Here is a 19,120-nt window from a genome sequence, read left to right on the forward strand (position 1 = left end):
GGAGGAGCCTTCCTTTTAGGCACCCACCTACACGTTTCGGGGGGCCCCCTACTAACCGGGCCAGGAGGTGATTGGACAGATAATTGCGCCAGGGTGACCTGAGCCAGGCGCAATCCCCCCCAGCACAAGCCTCCGCTGCCGGGAGGCGTTTGATGAAACCCTCCCGCGGCCTTGGCAGCTCCTCGCTGGGGTTGTGGGCAGCCCTTTCCCGGAGGCAGCACGAGAGGCACCCGAAGGGAAGCGTCCCCCAGCGAGGCTCGCTCCGTTCGCAGCCTGGAGCCCAGAGGCAGTGGGCTCAGCTGCAGCGGCGGGGGGGGGGGGTGTCCACACTGCAAAAGCGGTGCAGCGAGGGGGTCCACACTGCAAAAGGGGTGCAGCTGGGGGGCGGGGGGGAGCTCCCAAGCCTGCGCCCTTGCACCGGGCTGGCTGCATTGCAGGCCACATTGCACTGCAGGGCTGGGGAAGCCGCCGTGCGCGGGGGTGGAACCTTCCGCAGCTCGCCCAGCGCCCCGGCGGCCGCAAACCGGCCCGCACCGCCTGCGCCTTCCGGCGGGGCTGGGCTGGGCCGGGCCGCGGGGCGGGGGCCGGGAAGGTGACCCGGCGGCCGGCTGCGCGCCCCGGCTCAGCCAGCCATGCGGGCGCTGCAGAGCCCGGCCGCTCTTGCGACACTGGTGAGCGGAGCCTGCGCGAGGGCGGCGGGCTGCTGGGTAAGCGCACGGGGCAGAGGGCAGGGCTGCCGGTGGATCTTGGGGGGGGGGCGGGGAAAGAGGGGAACCCCCCCCTCAGTTAGCCCCCTCACTCCCCTCCTTTTCGGGTATTTCCAGGGGGCTCTGCATGGGCCAGAGGGTTGGGTTCTAGCCTAGATGGAAATGTGTGTGTGCATCAGCCTGGCAAAACAACCCCCCCTCGTCCGCCCTTCACCTATCACTGGGGATTATTTGATTAATGAGGTTTACTAGGCCAGCGCCCAGGGACCCCCCCCCACCCCCCGAGACCCCTCCATGGTACTGTGCAGGGTGCAAACGCACCCCAAACTTCGGTTCACCACTCCCGGGTCGCTCAGGGGTGTGAACTGTTCACACCCCTGAGGCCTGGGCTATGTGACAAGGGGAGGGTGACGTAAGTCGCCTTGGCCTATCTGTGGGGGCGTCTGCGCTCCGATTTCTTTCCGGCCAGCCCGGGGGCCCTGTTACGGCGACGCAGTTAAAAAACAAACAAACCACCGCCTCCCCGAACGGCGCGGTCAGCCTCCCGAGGGTGACCCAGAGTGAACACTGCATGACCTGTGTCAACCCCAGCCGTCCTCCAGCCGCTGTCCCACAATGCCCCGTTCCCTGGGACAGCGAGCGGCGTGGTTAAGACGACCTAAGCCCAGGGGAAGTCACCTCCTTCCACCGACCCAGGGGATGGATTTACTACAGGGATCGTAAATAGCTGTAGCAAGTAGCGGCAGTGCTTGGAGGGTAGACGTACGCTCAGGGAGCTGCGGGTGTGATTCCCAAGGAGCAGCTAGTGGGCTAAAAACGGAGCGTAGCCCCAGAGGCCTGAGATGCAGGAGGGGCTATACAGCATATCGGACTGGTCCGTACTTGGTGCGGCTAGCGGCCTCTCCCACCGCTCGCGCCATTGCAGCTACACTCTGTCGTGCACTAGCTCCATCCCAGCTAGCGTGGGGACGTCCCCTCGAGCTGGGGATTTATGCATCCAATCCAACTTGAAGCATAGACATGTCTTACATGAAAAAAGCTAGACAAAGGGTGGGAGAAAAGGCTGGAGCTCTCTTTACCATGGTGATGGAGGGGGGGAATTAATTGTGTTTTGCTTGCCTGTCAAAACAAAAACATACCCTCTTCCCCCCTAAAAGAGCACTCTCCGAGAGCAAACGGAGGAGTAAAATATTGGCCCATATAGAAACTGATGATAAACTTACTGTGATATAATATCTAGCTCTTTGTATCTGTGTTGCTCAAAGCACTTGACAAAGGAGGGCAGTGTCTTTATCCCCATTTTACAGATGGGGAAACTGAGGCATGGGGCAGTGAAATGACTTGCCTAAGGTCACATAGCAGGCCAGTGACAGAGCCAAGAGTACAACCCCAATCTCCTATCCACCAGGTCACACTGCTCTGAAGGGAGATCAGCTTTTCTCTAGGGGTGGGGTTTTCATAAGCCCCAAAGGCCTCAATCTTGCAAACTCTGATGCCTATGCAATGACTTACGAGCACAAGACCGATTCACTGTCAGTGGGATTTGTGGTGTTAAGGTTATTTGAAACGTTGAAAAATCTCTGTCTATGATATATAACACGTATGTATATGGTAGTCTGGTGTTTATTGTATGTGATATGTAAAAAGAAAAGGAGTACTTGTGGCACCTTAGAGACTAACCAATTTATTTGAGCATAAGCTTTTGTGAGCTACAGCTCACTTCATCGGATGCATACTGTGGAAAGTGTAGAAGATCTTTTTATATACACACAAAGCATGAAAAAATACCTCCTCCCACCCCACTCTCCTGCTGGTAATAGCTTATCTAAACTGATCACTCTCACTTTAGATAAGCTATTACCAGCAGGAGAGTGGGGTGGGAGGAGGTATTTTTTCATGCTTTGTGTGTATATAAAAAGATCTTCTACACTTTCCACAGTATGCATCCGATGAAGTGAGCTGTAGCTCACGAAAGCTTATGCTCAAATAAATTGGTTAGTCTCTAAGGTGCCACAAGTACTCCTTTTCTTTTTGCGAATACAGACTAACACGGCTGTTACACACATATCACACATTTCAGAGTATGGTATAGACTGCTTTGGTGTTTGTTGTTTATACTCCTTTATATTTAAAACAACAACAATACATAATTTTAAAAAGCTATCTCTACAAAAAATCAGACAACCCTCAACCTTCCAATTCATTTATTTGGTTATTCTTTAAATCCGATGATTTTTGAATGCATAGCAACACCAAGGATCTGATCCCTCTGTCACCCTGGCTTGCGTAGTCCTTTGCACCCGTGTCGAGTGGGTATACCACGCAAGCAGAGCAGGGCAGTGGGGAAATCAAGCTGTGCAATGGGGTTATATGGGGGAGCTGGTGGCGGGCTTATAAATTCAGTGATTATTTTTGTGAATGTATTTTGTGCATAGAGGCCCCCACAAAGGTCAAGGCCCCATTGTGCTGGGCACTGCCCAGACACAGGGTGAGAGGGAGTCCCAGCCTCAATGAGCATTGAAATAGACTAGACGCAGAAGGGTGGGAGGGAAAGAGGCACAGAAAGCCAGAGCTGAGACTAGAACCCAGCTCCCCTGAGCTTTAATCCAGTCTCCAGCCCACTGGACTGGTCTGTTTTCTGGCTGGTGAGAGATCAAAATTTAAAGAAGAGACAATATTAAGTTGAGAGGACTCAAAAGTGCTTCTCTGCTGAGGCAAATGTGATCTCTTAATCCAGCCTGGAGTGTGTTTTCCAGCCTGGAGTGTGGGAAAAGGAGTTTATTACTTTCCAGAAGCTCAGGCTAATAAACCTCCTTCCGAAGCCGTTAGGGCTTCAGGCATCATAAAACTGCTAATGTCACTGGCAGTAAAATATGTATATTTTAAATCCGCAGGATGTCTTGACATAAGAAAACATTTTGCTATGGCATCTCCCACCGATAACAGAAAAACCCTGTTAATCTCTCTCTGTGGAAACATAGTCAGACAGTAATATTACAGTAAACTCAGCTGCGACTGGGGCCTCGGGGTGCTAGGTGCTGTACAGACACAGCGCAAGAGACATTCCCTGCCCCAAAGAACTTCTAGTCTAAATAGACAAGACAAAGGGTAGGAGGGGAAACAAGCACAGAAGAGCCAGAAGTAGAACTCAGCTCTCCTGATTCCCAGTCCAGTGCCCTATCCAGTAGACCAGCTACCCCCTGTTGTTATGCTCCTTGCTTAGATTTTTCGTTTGACCCAGTCCTCGGGTATTACGCACAATGAGCTCTTATAAAAACAAGATTCCCCGGCTGCGTTGAACCTAATAGGACAGATCCTTTACAGCAGATCTCTGTACCTGACCATACCTCTCTCTCCACAGGTAAGGAGTTCTTCAGGTACCTCTTCGTCCCCTTCCCAGCCAGCAATTGCAGCCAAACACCCATACCAAGTGGACTTGAAGGCAGGAAAGCTTTATGCTTGGTGCGCCTGTGGCCACAGCAAGAAACAGGTAACTTCCAAAATCGTTGTGGTTTATCCTTCATGTCCGCACTCCCCGAGCTTCTTAGCAATTCACCCAGCTCAGAAGCATTTTTCATTGGCCTACATGACCTCCTTCGGCATTCCTGCAAAACTCTGAAGACTATGGGAAAGTCCAGGGTCTTGCTTCCAACACCAGCTAAACTGGGAGGAGTGGTAGATACGCTGGGGGGTAGGGATAGGATACAGAGGGACCTAGACAAATTGGAGGATTGGGCCAAAAGAAATCTGATGAGGTTCAACAAGGACAAGTGCAGAGTCCTGCACTTAGGACGGAAGAATACCATGCACCGCTACAGACTAGGGACCGAATGGCTCGGCAGCAGTTCTGCAGAGAAGGACCTAGGGGTTACAGTGGACGAGAAGCTGGATATGAGTCAACAGTTGCCCTTGTTGCCAAGAAGGCCAATGGCATTTTGGAGTGTATAAGTAGGGGCATTGCCAGCAGATCGAGGGACGTGATCATTCCCCTCTATTCGACATTGGTGAGGCCTCGTCTGGAGTACTGTGTCCAGTTTTGGGCCCCACACTACAAGAAGGATGTGGAAAAATTGGAGAGAGTCTAGCGGAGGGCAACAAAAATGATTAGGGGACTGGAACACATGACTTATGAGGAGAGGCTGAGGGAACTGGGATTGTTTAGTCTGCAGAAGAGAAGAATGAGGGGGGATTTGATAGCTGCTTTCAACTACCTGAAAGGGGGTTCCAAAGAGGATGGATCTAGACTGTTCTCAGTGGTAGCAGATGACAGAACGGGGAGTAATGGTCTCAAGTTGCAGTGGGGGAGATTTAGGTTGGATATTAGGAAAAACTTTTTCACTCGGAGGGTGGTGAAACACTGGAATGCGTTACCTAGGGAGGTGGTGGAAACTCCTTCCTTAGAAGTTTTTAAGGTCAGGCTTGACAAAGCCATGGCTGGGATGATTTAGTTGGGGTTTGGTCCTGCTCTGGGCAGGGGGTTGGACTAGATGACCTCCAGAGGTCCCTTCCAACTCTGATATTCTATGATTCTGTGACCAGCTGCTTCAGAGGAAGGAACAAGAAATACCTCCCCCTAGTGAAAAGAAAAGGAGTACTTGTGGCACCTTAGAGACTAGCCAATTTATTTGAGCATAAGCTTTCGTGAGCTACAGCTCACTTCATCAGATGAGCTGTAGCTCACGAAAGCTCATGCTCAAATAAATTGGTTAGTCTCTAAGGTGCCACAAGTCCTCCTTTTCTTCTTGCGAATACAGACTAACACGGCTGTTACTCTGAAACCTCCCCCTAGTGGACATGGTTGGGATAACCTAGTTGTCTCCCTAGCTCCTATCAGTTCTAATTGCCCTGTGCCATGAAGCTTAACATTATTATATTAAAATATATGTTTTAAATTATCTTCAAGTAACTGTCCCATGGTTGAAGCTGGTGGTAGCTAAAGACAAGGTGTTCTCAGGAGCGGGCCCATGCCTCTGCAAGGAACTTTTAATGGAACTATTTCAAAGCCTGAAATGCGGCCCCATTTTAGCATGAGTTCTCCCAGCTGTGAGCTATGAATTGCCGAGGCACTGAGGCAGCAGGCTAGATCTCCTTTCTCTGCCCTTTTAAAGCCAGGCCTCTGTAGGAAACCAGGGTCTGTTTGCTGCTCTGATTTGGAGATTGCTGGGGTCCCAAATTCCAAGTGCACCCAGACATTGCGCTGAAAGGCAATGAGTGAAATACTTGATAATCAGCTAGGGAGAGGCAGCTTCACACCCACTGCTGGCCATACTGGGTCAAACTAATGGTCCATCTAGCCCAGTATCCTGTCTCTGGCAGGGCTGGTACCAGACAGTTCAGAGGGAGTGAACAGAACAGAGCAATTTCGAGTGATCCATCCGCTGTTATCCAGCCCCAGCTTCTGATGTTTGGAGGTTTAGGGACACCCAGAGCATGGGGCTGCATCCCTGACCATCTTAGCTAATAGCCACTGATGGACCTGTCCTCCAGGAACTCATCTAATTCTTTTTTGAACCCAGTTATACTTTTGGCCTTTACAATATCCCATGGCAACAAGTTCCACCGGTTGACTGTGCGTTGTGTGAAAAAGTACTTCCTTTTGTTGTTTTTTAACCTGCTGCCTGTTAATTTCATCGGGTGCCCCCCTAGTTCTTGTGTTATTTGGAGAGCTGAACAATACTTCCCTATTCGCTTTCCCCACACTAGTCATGATTTTACAGACCTCTAGCATATCCCCCCTTAGTCGTCTCTTTTCTAAGCTGAAAGGTCCCAGTCTTTTAAATCTCTCCTCATACGGCATCTGTTCCATCACCCTCATCATCTTTGTTGCCCTCCTCTGCACCTTCTCCAATTCCAATTTCTCATTTTTTTGAGACGAACAGAACTGTGCACTGCATTCAAGATGTGGGCATACCGTGGATTTACATAGTGACATCATGATATTTTCTGTTTTATGATCTATCCCTTTCCTAATGGTTCCTAACATTCTGGTCGCTTTTTTGACGGCCGCCGCATGCTGAGCAGATGTTTTCAGGGAACGATCCACTATGACTCCAAGATCTCTTTCTTGAGTGGTAAAACAGCTAATTTAGATCCCATCATTGTGTGTGTGTGTAGTTGGGATTATTTTTTTCCAAGGTGCGTTACTTTGCTTGGGAGTGTTCTCATTCTTTATGTGATACTAGCCCCTAATGGCCCCAGTCAGGCTCATTGTGTGTTGATACCATGCAACCCTTCTCATCAAGTGCAGTACGTTAAAATCTAGAGAGTTATAACTGCATTTAAGTTTATTCTTTTCTGTTCCCCACTGCCTGTAAATGCTCATGTTGCTGTTTACAAGCAGACAGCAACCAAAAATGGAAGTCTCCTCTCAACTATCCCATTCTCCCTCTGATCATTACATTTCCTAATAGGAACATCTATCTCCCTGTCCTCCTGTGTCAGCTGGTATCTCCCACTTGGAGAAATACCTGTTCTGTAGGGGGACTGAAGAGGTTTCAGCTATAGTGTTTCCTTTAAATCCTGCAATAATGGAAGAGTCAATCAGGTTTATTATTATGCAGAAGCGGGACGCCTGATTTGGCAGATAACTGGAGTATGATGTGCAACACATATGGAGCCTAAATACTTTATTGATCGGGTGTATTACAGTAGCACCAAGAAGCCCCAGTCACAAACCAGGATGCCATGGCGCTAGGCGCTGTACAAACAGAACATAAAGACAGTCCCTGCCCCAGAGAGCTGACAGTCTGTCTGAGACAAGAGGGGTTAAAAGAGGTTTGACCCATTCGCAACATTATGTCAGGCTGTGGGGGAAATGCGTCCCGTTTAATGATCGCCCCTGGTACAAGCTAGGAGCCAGTGCAAAATCCAGCAGGTGAAATTAACGTCATGACGTGTTGTGAGCTGCCTTGGCACCGATCATCCTGCTCTCTGTATACTGTGGGGGGGCCTAAAAAGCTGACCTTTCCTCGGCTATCTTTTGGTGATCTCTGCTGGTGTGGGGGAAGGAAAGCAGAGGAGAAAATGGGGAGGCCAGTATTAATTCCCTTCTTGCTTGGAAATGCAAACAGATCTTTACCCGATATGGGGCAGACTGGGTCTCCAGCTCCTCCTAGGAGGAAGGATGAACCAGTGGTTTGGGCACTTATCTGAGATGCAGGAGACCTGGCTTCAATTCTTTCCCCTGCCTCAGATTTCCTGTGTGGCCTTGAGCATGTCACTTAGTCTATCTGTGCCTCAGTGTCCCCATCTGTATTCTGCCCTCCAGGGGCTGAAAGATAAATAAAGATTATGAGGTGCTCGGATAGAATGGTGATGGGGGGCCAGATAAATACCTGAGCTAGATGGAGCTAATCCAGCTCCGTGAAACAGTCTCTCCTTCCCAGCAGCCCTGGCACACCCCTCTTGGCATGGTGGTGCCAAGTAAAACCACTGCTTTGTTTCTTTTGCTCTACAGCCTTTCTGTGATGGATCCCATAAAACTGCAACCCCAGATCTCTCTCCCCTGAGGTTCCGGCTGGATGAGGCCAAGAGCGCCTGGCTGTGTGGGTGCAAACACACCAAATCCCCTCCTTACTGCGATGGCACCCACAAGGAGGAGTTCGTTCAGAAAGCAAAGCTCCCTGGGCAGCCTTGATGGGGAGCTTCCTATCCAGACACCAGCGGGGGGACCTTGCAGCTTGTTTCGAGGGGCGGGGGGCTGCAGGAATGGGAAGGTGTTCAGGCTTTCAGTGTTTTCCGGTTTATTGGATCAAGTTGTCCGAACAGCTCCAGGTTCCATTCTTATTTCTCTGTACATGGAGTTCTGTACAGACCAGGCCAATCAAACACATGGGCACCAGGCTGGTGGCTTCATCCAGCTGCCAAGAAGGATCAAATAAAAGCGACAAGGCCTTTTTCACGTTGCTGGCACAAAGAGAAAGATGGGTTTGGTCTGCATTGTTGCGTCTCGGTGTTACAAAATAACTCCCAGCATTACAAGAACAGAGCCGACTGGGTGGCTAATAAATAGATTCGCTGCAAAGAAACTTCCAGCCCATGGGAGCAAATGGGATCCCAACGCACAAGTGTTGTAGGAGGAAAACTGCATGTCATGATCTATCGCAGTTTCCTCTGGGCTGTCCTCGCTGCCTTTGTAAACCGTAAAAAAATGAGGAACTTTGTTGGCTGCAGATTAGAAAGCCTGCCGCTCATATCAGCCCAGCTGTTCCCGTTTGCCTTGTCCCCAGCCTGATTGTAGCTGGAGCCTGTTTCTTGGATGACTTTGTTTTCAGTTCAGGCTGGAGATTTCCCACCGCCTCCCCCCCCCCCGACCCCAATTGAATTATTCCTCGCTGAGCTGACACTTGATGACTCATGGAAGTAAAGTGAAGCACGTACCCAAGTGGTTGCAGGATCAGGGCCCAATTGTTTAAGTTAAAGGTGGCCTGCAAAGGGGAAAATAGGCTTGTTGTGGTTTTTCTTCTTTATGATCGATAAAAAGAACCTGAAGAATTGGGAGGTTTGGGCTTTGAAAAGCAGCGGGGGGGGGTCTTCTCTGCTTGCCTCTTTCCTCAGGGATGTCAAGTTTTGTGTAGTTCTCTGTTTCTGGTGGAGGAGTCCCTGGAGGACTCAAAGCTGCAGATTGAAAATATTCTCAGCCCTCCAACAGAAGGGGTGTCAAAGCCTTTCAGAGAGATTTTATTTGTGAACTCCTTTTCACTCAAAACTTCGAAAACCCCACTGTTTTAAGCAGTTGAAATGAAAACCATCATGACTTCCCTTCTGAATGAAATGACGTGTCACTTCCTTGCTGTCTGCCGTAAACCTCCAAGTTCAAGTTTTCCATAGATTCTCCCAGGAAAGACAAGATCTGAATTTCTAAGGCCTTGTCTACACACACCCAAGTTGTATCAGTTTAACTATATGGGTGGATCCATTTATACTGGTATAAAGGTGCGTATATTGGGATAACTATTCCCATATGGGATGGGGAATAAGTTATACTTGTGCAAGGCACTTTTGTATACCAGTGTAACTGCTAGGGATTGTATTGGTGTAACTTTAACGGTTAAACAAAATCATACCCTTCAGTGTATCTAGTTATACAGGTGCAAAATCTGTGCGTAGCCGAGGCCTTAATATCTAAAAAAACAAGCAGAAGAAAAAGTAACAAAAAAGCAACTTTTCAGGCCTTCTTAACTCATAATCAAGAAGCAAAAAACCACATTTCTTTTTCTTTCCAGGTCTTTTTTTAACAGTCAAGTTGCTCTTTCCTCTCCTGTCTTTGTTCTCACAAAGGGTTTCTTACAGGGCAGTTTTTTAACATGATGGGGAGACCTGTAACTGACAAACCGCAACGTTTTTGTTGACCTCTGTTTAGACGACAGGTAAAATTTTCAAAAATGCCTACGTCATTGGAATTCAGTGGGACTTAGGTGCAGACCGTCAAAGGTATTTAGGCACCTACCTCCCATTGAGATCAGTGGGAGTTAGGCATTTAAACACCTTTGGAGAATCTGGCCCTTAAGTGCCTTATTGCTGATCTACACAGAAAGTTGTACCAGTTTGACAAAAGGTATGATTTAAACTAGCACTCTTTTGTCTGTGGAACAAACTGGTTTGTGCCTTTAGCTTGTGCATACTTAAAACGTGATGAGAGTGTCCACACACCAAATTGCATCAGTTTCATTAGAGCAGTATAAAAGTTAAACCGATGCTGCTTGTGCATCTGTGTGTGTGGACGAGGGCTAAGTCCCTGAGGCGCTTTTAAACCTTTAACCCTGCAAGCCTGGTTCTCTGCTACACCGTCATTTACACCAGTGCAAAACAAGCGATCCTAGTGACATGGTTGGAAACCAGATCAGAATGGCCATGTTTTACACTGGCTTTATACTAGTGTGAATGATGGTATGAATCGCCAGGGCCATGGAAAATTAGACCCTTCTTAATTAGCCAAACATTCAGAATAGAAGATGTGCTCGGTACATCTGAATGGCATGGTTTTCTATGAGTCGGTTTATCTGGAAACCAGAGGAAGTTATTTCTGCTGGTGCACAAGGGCAATTGCTCCTGTAACAGACTGCCATTACGGGGGAGTTCTTTGCACAAACCCCAGAGACTTCGAGACGCTGCCATAATAATAAACCAAACCCAGTTGTCACGCAGAGATGGGACTTGTTCTTGTACCATAGCATCAGCTCTAACAACTCAGTGGTCAGGGCTTCAGGAGATTGCAAGGGACCCCTCTTTCTCTTGAATGGTTGTTTTGATTATGAAATGGTTAATAAAATATTAAGATCCAGCTAGATGGCTCTGCGTCTTTCATTTTAAAAAAAAATCCCAGCCCCTGGGGGTTCCCCCTCCCAGCCCTACTCTGGTGGGGTCTGGTTGGGGGAAGGAAGGAGCCTGCTTTTAAAGTTGGCAATGCAAAGAGGGTTTGGAAAAGTTATCTTCCCTTGGGAGGCTGTGCACTACTCCAGAGGAAGGAACACCTGTGCTTGTCTGTGGATCAGTTTTTCCAGCTTGTTGCCTCTCCTAATAACTCCTCCACCTGTTGGTAGATAATAAACACAAATGAAGCAAATCACCTGGCTAGGTCATTAGTGGGGATCGGCCCCTAAATCTCTGGCTTTAAAACCATCAACTGCTACTCTCTGAGCTAAACAAACAAATCCATTAGCCTGGAGTCAGTATCAGACTCATGGACCCCCTACCTGGTCCAGCCAGTAGAAGGAGACATAGATCCACACTGGGTTAACGTTCTAGGTTGAGCCATCCATCAAGAGAAGCTTCCTGCCTTATCTTGGTGTCAGTCCAGAGTGACTTCGTTTGAGCTGACAGGTAGAAACAGATCAGAATCTGCTCCGTTCTCCTGTGATCACTCCCTGGTTGCTTTACCTTCAGCTAAAGGCAGCTATTGCTTTTTCTTCCCCCTGTCCCTGTAAAACCAGATTTTCTCTCCAGAAATAAGTTGCAATACTGTGGAGAGGAAAGAACCAGCTTTAAACAAAAAAAGAGCTCAAAGAGCAGAGCAAATGAACCTGCAAGGTGGGTTTGGTTTGGGGCTAGTGAAGTGTGTCTTTGAACGAAGACTTAATTAGCATCACAGAGCTCTCAGGACCCTGAACAGAAGCCAGCTGACGTTTCGAAGGGGGATTTGAGGAGTGGCGCGGAATATACACACACGCTTCACCCAGCCAGGCGATTCCGCCCCATACACACACCAGCTGGTGCCAGGCGGGGAGAAAAAACCCAGCCCAGCGAGGAAAGGGAGCGAAAAACTCAAGCCCTTCACAGAGCGGGCTGGGGCTGGGGCTGGGGCTGGCTTTTCCTTCCCAGCTTTGCTCGCCTCTCCTGCCAGGCGGCGTGGGAATTACGAGCGTTAAGTAATAATAAAGCCGGGCTGCCGGGGTGGAGGGGTTGTTGGTGCAGTCGTTTGGATTGCTTTCCAGAAGGACCCAGCCTCCGGAGCGCACCTGAAATGCAGAGCGGCGGGGCGGTCTTGCCAGCTGAGAGGTTCCCTTCCAGGGCAGACGGAGCCAGGAGTCTCCGGAGGGCTTTCCTGCGTCCCCGGCTATAATCCCGCAGCCGGGAGAAAACTGGAGCTTTGAAGAAAACAGCCTCAATTTTGGCTTCATTAAAAAAAAACAAAAATGCCCCCGTGTGGGAATAATGAAATCCCACCTGAAGACAGTGGGGTGCCCGGGTAATTTGCCTCTTGTTTCTGCCCTGGGTTCTCTCGAAACTGGGACACCGGTTTTGCTTTTTAAATTAAAAAAAGTTTATTTTGCTTCCCCCCCGCCCCCACTTCCCTCCAAAGGCTCCATGGTTGGGACAGAACCCAGACCTGCCTAACACAGACATTGCCGAAGCGAATAGATAAACAAACTTCCCATCCGCCCCTAAAGTTTTGAGTTTCAGTAGCTGCCAGGCCAGAAAGAAAAAGAAATCAAGTTCTCTCTACACCGGGAATTGCTCGAATCAGAGAAGATCAGGGTGGGAAGGGACCTCAGGAGGTCATCTAGTCCAAGCCCCTGCTCAAAGCAGGACCAATCCCCAACTAAATCATCCCAGCCAGGGCTTTGTCAAGCCTGACCTTAAAAACCTCTAAGGAAGGAGATTCCACCACCTCCCTAGGTAACCCATTCCAGCGCTTCACCACCCTCCTGGTGAAAAAGTTTTCCCTAATATCCAACCTAAACCGCCCGCACTGCAACTTGAGACCATTGCTTCTCGTTCCCCTCGCGCCCCCCTAACAAGTGGGGTCCCTTGAAGAAGCCCGGGCATTCTCTGAGCTTGTTGCCAGGGTCTAGACACCGACCTACCTGTCAGCTCCCCAGGAGGCTGTTTCTGCCGCCAAGAGCGGTGGGTGGTTTGTGTCTTGAAGCGGTTCCACCCCTCTAGACAGTTTCCACTCGACAGCAGCTAACCCCGCACTCAGGTATTGAGCCTATGGGGGGATTTAAATGTGTACCTGAAATTAACAAGCAGCTCACGTGGGAGGCAATCCATGAGTTGTCTGAAAGAAAAATAGGAGGGAGAAGGGAAGGGGGAGAAGCCAAGACCCCACTCTAAACCTTGCCTGGCTCTGTTGCTGGGGAAGAGGGCTAACACACCAAAGCATCGACTCCTTGACCAAATCGATTCACTTTCGGGTTTTCCCTTTGTGGGTGGGGTTTAAGGGAACAGGGCAAGACGGGAAAACGGGAAGAGGAGAAAAGAATAGATTGCCCACCCCCACTAAAATATTTCCCGACACTGTGTTCCGTGCATTATGCGGGGAATAAATCGCAGAACCAGGCTGTGCGCTGGGACATGTATAGACCTGCCCGGGGGAATGCTCTAAACGCCATTGTGATGACATTAACCTCCAGTTATTGCTGAGGGTGACTTGTTTCAAACTTTTGGGTCTGGAATTCTGCTCCCGTTTGCACCAGTGAAAATCCAGCGTGAATCGATCCTCACTCGCTTTCGTGGGGCTGCTCGTGATTTACCCAGCTGTGTAGTCTCTAATTAACACGTGTGTGCCTCCCATCTCCGCAAAGCGTCTCCTCCTTGACCGGACAAGCTAGCTGAGGGGGTGGATCCAGCTCTGTCCAGGTTCCTTCACGCTGCAGCTCTGATTCTTGCAAGCTCTGGGTTTGTCAGGTAAGCGAGTCTGTGTGGCCTCCCTTCTTTACAACTCCCCTTTTCTGCTAGCCTCTCCCCTTCGTGGGCTTCTAACCAACGACCTTCGCTGAATCCACTAACCCACCATCTTGCCACTTCTCTAAGCCAAACCTTCACTTATCCAGCAGTTTCAAACGAAACTTTTCAGAGGGTGAAGATTTTTGGCTCTCCCCTTGCTAAGTATTTTTGAAGCATGTGCTGTTATTAATTATTGACAATTTTTATTTTTAATGTTTTGACATGTTAAGATCTAGCATTGTTAATTTCATATCCAGAACTTTTAAATAATAATACTGTGGGGCAGGGAAAGTTTCTATATTTCTCCCAGAGCTGGGCTGCAGGTTGATCTGGTAATCAGCAAGTCTAGTTTCTAACTCAGATCTGTTACATTCCCAGACCAGTGGCTACAGAAGAAACTTTATTCCCTCTGAAACCCTCACTGATAACAATATAAAGTCTGCTCACTGATTCATCTCTGCCTTTAAAATACTATTTTTAAAAAAATCTCCTTCCTTTATTCATAGATTCTAAGCCAGAAGGGATGACTCTGATCATTCAGTCTGACCCCCTGTATAGAGAACTCTTTCCCCCCCCCACCCCACAAAAAAAACAAAAACAATTCCCAGAGCGGATCGTCTAGGAAAAAATATCCAATTTTGATTTAGAAATTGTCAGTGATGGAGAATACACCACAACACTTGAGAAATTGTCCTAGTGGTTAATTACTCTCACTGTTAAAAATGTATGCCTTATTTCCAGTCTGAATGTGTCTAGTTTCAACTTCCAGCCCTTGGATTGTGTTAGACTTTTCTCTGCTAGACTGAAGAGCCCACTGTTAAATATTCTATTGGGGTATCTTTTCCAGACATCCCCTGATTGCCAGCCTCGGTTATCTCCCACAAAACCTGGCTTCATCTCATTGTACATCACATAACAAAAAAGGGTGCCTTAGGGCCAAGTTTATCGAGTATTTAGGTGCCTACAGATGGATATAGGCAGGGGTGCTGGAATAATTTTTATAGTGGGGGTGCTGAGAGTCATTGAACCAAACTGTAAATTTTGTATATGATGGAAACCACTTCAAGCCAGGGGTGTGAGAGCACCCCTAGAACCTATAGCTCTAGTGTAACACCAACAGACCCCCGTTGTTGGCAGGCAGGAGCGAACCTGGGGCCTCCGGAGCTTAATGCATGAGCTAAAAGCCAACTGGTTGTTAGCCAAGGCTGTAGAACAAACTCATTAATATCTGGTTTCAGAGTAACAGCCGTGTTAGTCTGTATTCGCAAAAAGAACAGGAGGACTTGTGGCACCTTAGAGACTAACCAATTTATTTGAGCATAAGCTTTCGTGAGCTACAGCTCACTTCATCTTTCTCATGTCTCGGTGCCACTAGATGGGACAGAACACCACACCCAGGAGGTGTGTGCGTTACACTAGCACCTGTGGATATAGGGGCATAGGCCCAGATCCGGAATGGTAGTTAGACACCTAAATACCTTTGGTCTCTACAAGGATTTTCCAATATGCTTAGATGCCTCCCTGGCAGAGTTAGGGCATGGGCAATGTGCCTAATAGAGATCTGCCCTAAAGAAAAGATATAATCTCCTCTCCCTGGCTGCGTTAATAGGTGCTAACAACCTGAGACAGGCTGAGATTTTAAAGTTGTTGATTTCTGGGCCACCCAGCACTTCATTCCTAAGCATTCTCGTCAAGGATAACCCATCCCAAAAATCAGTCCTCATTACTCAACAGAGGGATTTGCTTTTTGACTAAAGCTTTTTCCCCAGCTAATGCTCATTTACACAGGGGAGGGACTGGATTCTAAAAGCAATGTAGGTGACTTGGTTGCTGAAAGTTCCCTCAAGTTGATGGTATATTCTCTGTATGGACCTTCTTTTCTCTCCCCACCCAGTTCTCCTGTTGGACACTGGATGCTATTGAATGGCTTAGCCTGCCTCTGACATTAAGTGAAATCTAGAAGGGACTATTACAGGGAATTTAACACTAATGAGCATTCTTTGGGTGGTTGGCCAACACTACTCATCAATTTAAAGTCCTTTCAGTGACTGCAAAGCTCTGATTACATCAGGGCTTTCACCGCGGAAACACACACAGACAAACTGAATCTGAAATCCTGCTCCTGAATCCAAGACCATATCACCAACACTGCTGCTGGTGGCTTCCAATAAAGAAGCTCCTGATGTGGAATCAGATTTGCAAGGGGCTCCGGCCCAGGTCCTCAAAAGTATTTAGGAGCCCAAATCCCATTGGTTTTAATGAGAGTTAGGCACCTAAATACTGTTGCCCCTTTTTGACCGGAGCTGCTAGTTCGATTTGAAGGCTCTGGTGGGGATGTTCCAGCTGGAAATAGAAATTGATGGAGTCTGATAGCGTCAAAGAAAATCTCTCTTTTGCCTACAAGGAATGAGCAAAGTCCTGCTTCTCTGAATGCAGGAGGAACCAGGAACAAAAGGAGCGGCTTCTTGGCTCACAGCCTCAAGTTTCTTTAGCCAACACACCCAAAGTTCTCATACTAGCTTTTCCCAGGGTCACGTCTACAGTGCAAAGAGAAACCTGCAACATGGAGTCTCACAGCTCAGGGCCAAATTACTTGGGCATGGGCTGCAGGGCTAAAAAGAGCAGCGGAGCTGTTCCTCCTTGGGCTGGAGCCCTGCCTCCCAGACCCTTTCCTCTTGGCGGGTTTCAGAGCCCGGGCTCCTGCCTGACCACGAACAGCTACACTGCAGCTTTTTGCCCTATGAACCCAAGTCAATTGACCCGGGTCAGGGCTGCGCTACAGACCCATGTCAGTATAACTACATCGCTCAGGGGTGTGAAAAGTCCACACCCGGGAGTGACATAGTTATTCTGACCTTAACCCCCCGCCTTCTAGACAACGCTGTGTCAACAGGGAGGTGGATTAACTAAATCCACAAGCTAACTATGAGTCAGCAGTGTAAGGCGGTTGCAAAAGCGAACATCATTCTGGGATTTATTAGCAAGACACGATAAGTCATTCTTCCGCTCGACTCCGCCCTGATGAGGCCTCACCTGGAGTCTTGTGTCCAGTTCTGGGCGCCACATTTCAGGAAGGATGTGGACAAATTGGAGAGAGTCCAGAGAAGAGCAACAAAAATGATGAAAAGTCTAGAAAACCAGACCCATGAGGGAAGATTGAAAAAATTGGGTTTGTTTAGTCTGGAGAAGAGAAGATTGAGAGGGGACATGGTAACAGTTATCCAGTACATACAAGGTTATTACAAGGAAGAGGGAGAAAAATTGTTCTTAACCACTGAGGATAGGACAAGAAGCAATGGACTTAAATTACAGCAAGGGAGGTTTAGGTTGGACAGTTAGGAAAAAACTTCCTACCTGTCAGGGTGGTGAAGCACTGGAATAAATTGCCCAGGGAGGTTGTGGAATCTCCATCATTGGAGATTTTTAAGAGCAGGTTAGACAAACACCTGTCACAGATTGTCTAGATTATACTTAGTCCTGCCTTGAGTGCAGGGGACTAGACTAGATGACCACTCGAGGTCCCTTTCAGTCCTATGATTAACTACACCGACGGGAGAGCTCTCTCCTGTCGGCATAGAAGCATCTTCACTTAAGTGCTACGGGGGGAAAGCTACATGGGTGTCAATGCACCATTTTAAGAGTAGATCTGCCCCCAAACTCTGAAATTTGCTGTTGAGCTTTTCTTTGCAGTGTAGACAAACCTACTGTCCTCTGATGAACTCATCCGGACAGTTATATTCATTGAAGGGTGTGTTCATACCCAACCTCCAAAGAGATTTGGGATTCATGCAGTCACCAGGATTTCTCAGCATACCGCTACCCTCAAGGATCGGGGCCTGGTGACTAGTTTTTCCCAAGAACTGAGCACCCCAATGTGCGCTGCTCTCCTGGAAAATCTAGCCTTTTATTTAGGTGAGCTGAGCGATTTTGAAACCCTGGCCCCATTGATTGGTGCTTAGCGTTCTTCAAAATCTGGTTCTAGAACATGGGCCAGCCACGTTCAAATCAGGGAGAGCTTCAACTTGAAGTGGGTTTTAGCCCACAAAAGCTTATGCCCAAATAAATTTGTTAGTCTCTAAGGTGCCACAAGGACTCCTTGTTATTAACACTAATATAGGCTCTGATCCTGCACATACTTACTTTTACTCCCATGACTCATCTTGGAGGACTCGTTGCAGTAAAATTCAGCATATGTGTAAACGTTTGCAGGATCACGGGTTGATTTCCAGAAGTGCTGAGTACCAGATCTGATGAAGGAGGGCTCGGCAAACAGAAACAAAACATATGTCCTGGGGAGATAAAATATCCTGTTCTCCTCACACTGAAACATCAAAGAAAGATATCAGGTTTTTTTTAAAAAAAAAACATTCCAGTGAGCTCTGATGAACAATACCCATCTTCTTGGTCTGGTTTTGCACAGCACCTTGCACACTGGCATCCTGGCTCAGGACTGGAGCTCCCAGCCAAGTACAGGAATATAAATAAGAGCCTCTGAAAATTAGCCTCGGAGGATCAGATTTTCCAAAGAGCCCAGCTCCCATCTAGGCACGTAAACAAGGCCTGGTCCCTGCGTGTGTTATGTGTCTTTAGCTTTAAGCAGACGAGTAGCCCTATTGAGGCCAATGGGGATATTCATAGATTTTTTTAAAGGCAGAAGGGAGTGGTATGATTGTCTCGTCTGACTTCATGCACAGCACTGTAGGACTTGCCTGGATTAATTCCTGCTTCAGTTGAACAAGTTTAGCCTGGATGTTTCTGTAGGATTGAGGACTTGGCTCACAAGAGCTGCTAAACTCCCTGGCAAATCTGGCCCTTCCTTAGGTGGCTTTAAATGACCTGAGGAATCTTGAAATATTCACCCCTGCTTCGGGGGCCGAGTCCAGGCCAGTCTGGTCCCCAGGCCTGAGCGCATAGGCACCCCTGGTTTGAAGTAATAGCAACAGATTGAACTCGTGGCCTCTGTCATAGGCCCTGCAAACAGTTTTGTTCAGTGGCTTTCAGCCCTGTGTGAATCCTGGATCAAGCACCCGGTGACACGCATCTGATGATGAGGCGCTGAGCAGCTGGCTAAGCAGGGGACTCTTCCCCTCCTATGATCAACTGTGCTGGATGCATTTCTGAAAAAAAAAGAAAGCCCTGCTGTCCTGCAGAGAGTTCCGAGGCGGGAACTAAAATGGCTCGTAAATTGTTCATAATGTAGTGTTTTGCAAGGCTAATCTTTGATCATCTGCCCCCTCCACTCCCCC

At 48.3% G+C, this 19,120-nt stretch overlaps 1 protein-coding gene and 1 long non-coding RNA gene across 3 annotated transcripts; one reads left to right on the top strand and one right to left on the bottom strand.

Annotated features, from left to right (window-relative positions):
* The first annotated feature begins 520 nt into the window (after positions 1–520).
* Positions 521–10,991, top strand: CISD3 (CDGSH iron sulfur domain 3). Of its 2 annotated transcripts, none has more exons than XM_037886726.2 (3): positions 521–707; positions 4,069–4,197; positions 8,164–10,991. In XM_037886726.2, the coding sequence occupies exons 1-3, from the start codon at positions 633–635 to the stop codon at positions 8,341–8,343; spliced, it is 384 nt and encodes a 127-aa protein (XP_037742654.1). In that variant the 5' UTR covers positions 521–632; the 3' UTR covers positions 8,344–10,991. The 2 variants fall into 2 exon arrangements, with proteins under 2 accessions (XP_037742654.1, XP_043392662.1); XM_043536727.1 differs by having other exon boundaries at positions 523–671.
* A 113-nt stretch (positions 10,992–11,104) lies between these two features.
* Positions 11,105–12,736, bottom strand: LOC114020008. Its single transcript, XR_005223486.2, has 3 exons — positions 12,164–12,736; positions 11,402–11,521; positions 11,105–11,238 (listed from the first exon to the last, which is right to left on the bottom strand). It is a non-coding gene; the product is annotated as an uncharacterized LOC114020008 (long non-coding RNA).
* Between the last annotated feature and the right edge of the window lie 6,384 nt (positions 12,737–19,120).

This window comes from Chelonia mydas, chromosome 27, assembly GCF_015237465.2.
Source record: "Chelonia mydas isolate rCheMyd1 chromosome 27, rCheMyd1.pri.v2, whole genome shotgun sequence".
Lineage (NCBI taxonomy): Eukaryota > Metazoa > Chordata > Testudines > Cheloniidae > Chelonia > Chelonia mydas.

Excerpts from the sequence above, each read along its gene's own strand:
- CISD3 (XM_037886726.2), top strand. The coding sequence starts at position 633 with ATGCGGGCGCTGCAGAGCCCGGCCGCTCTTGCGACACTGGTGAGCGGA. Across the intron at positions 708-4,068 it reads CGAGGGCGGCGGGCTGCTGG|GTAAGGAGTTCTTCAGGTAC; the intron begins GTAAGCGCACGG and ends CTCTCTCCACAG. Across the intron at positions 4,198-8,163 it reads GTGGCCACAGCAAGAAACAG|CCTTTCTGTGATGGATCCCA; the intron begins GTAACTTCCAAA and ends TTTGCTCTACAG.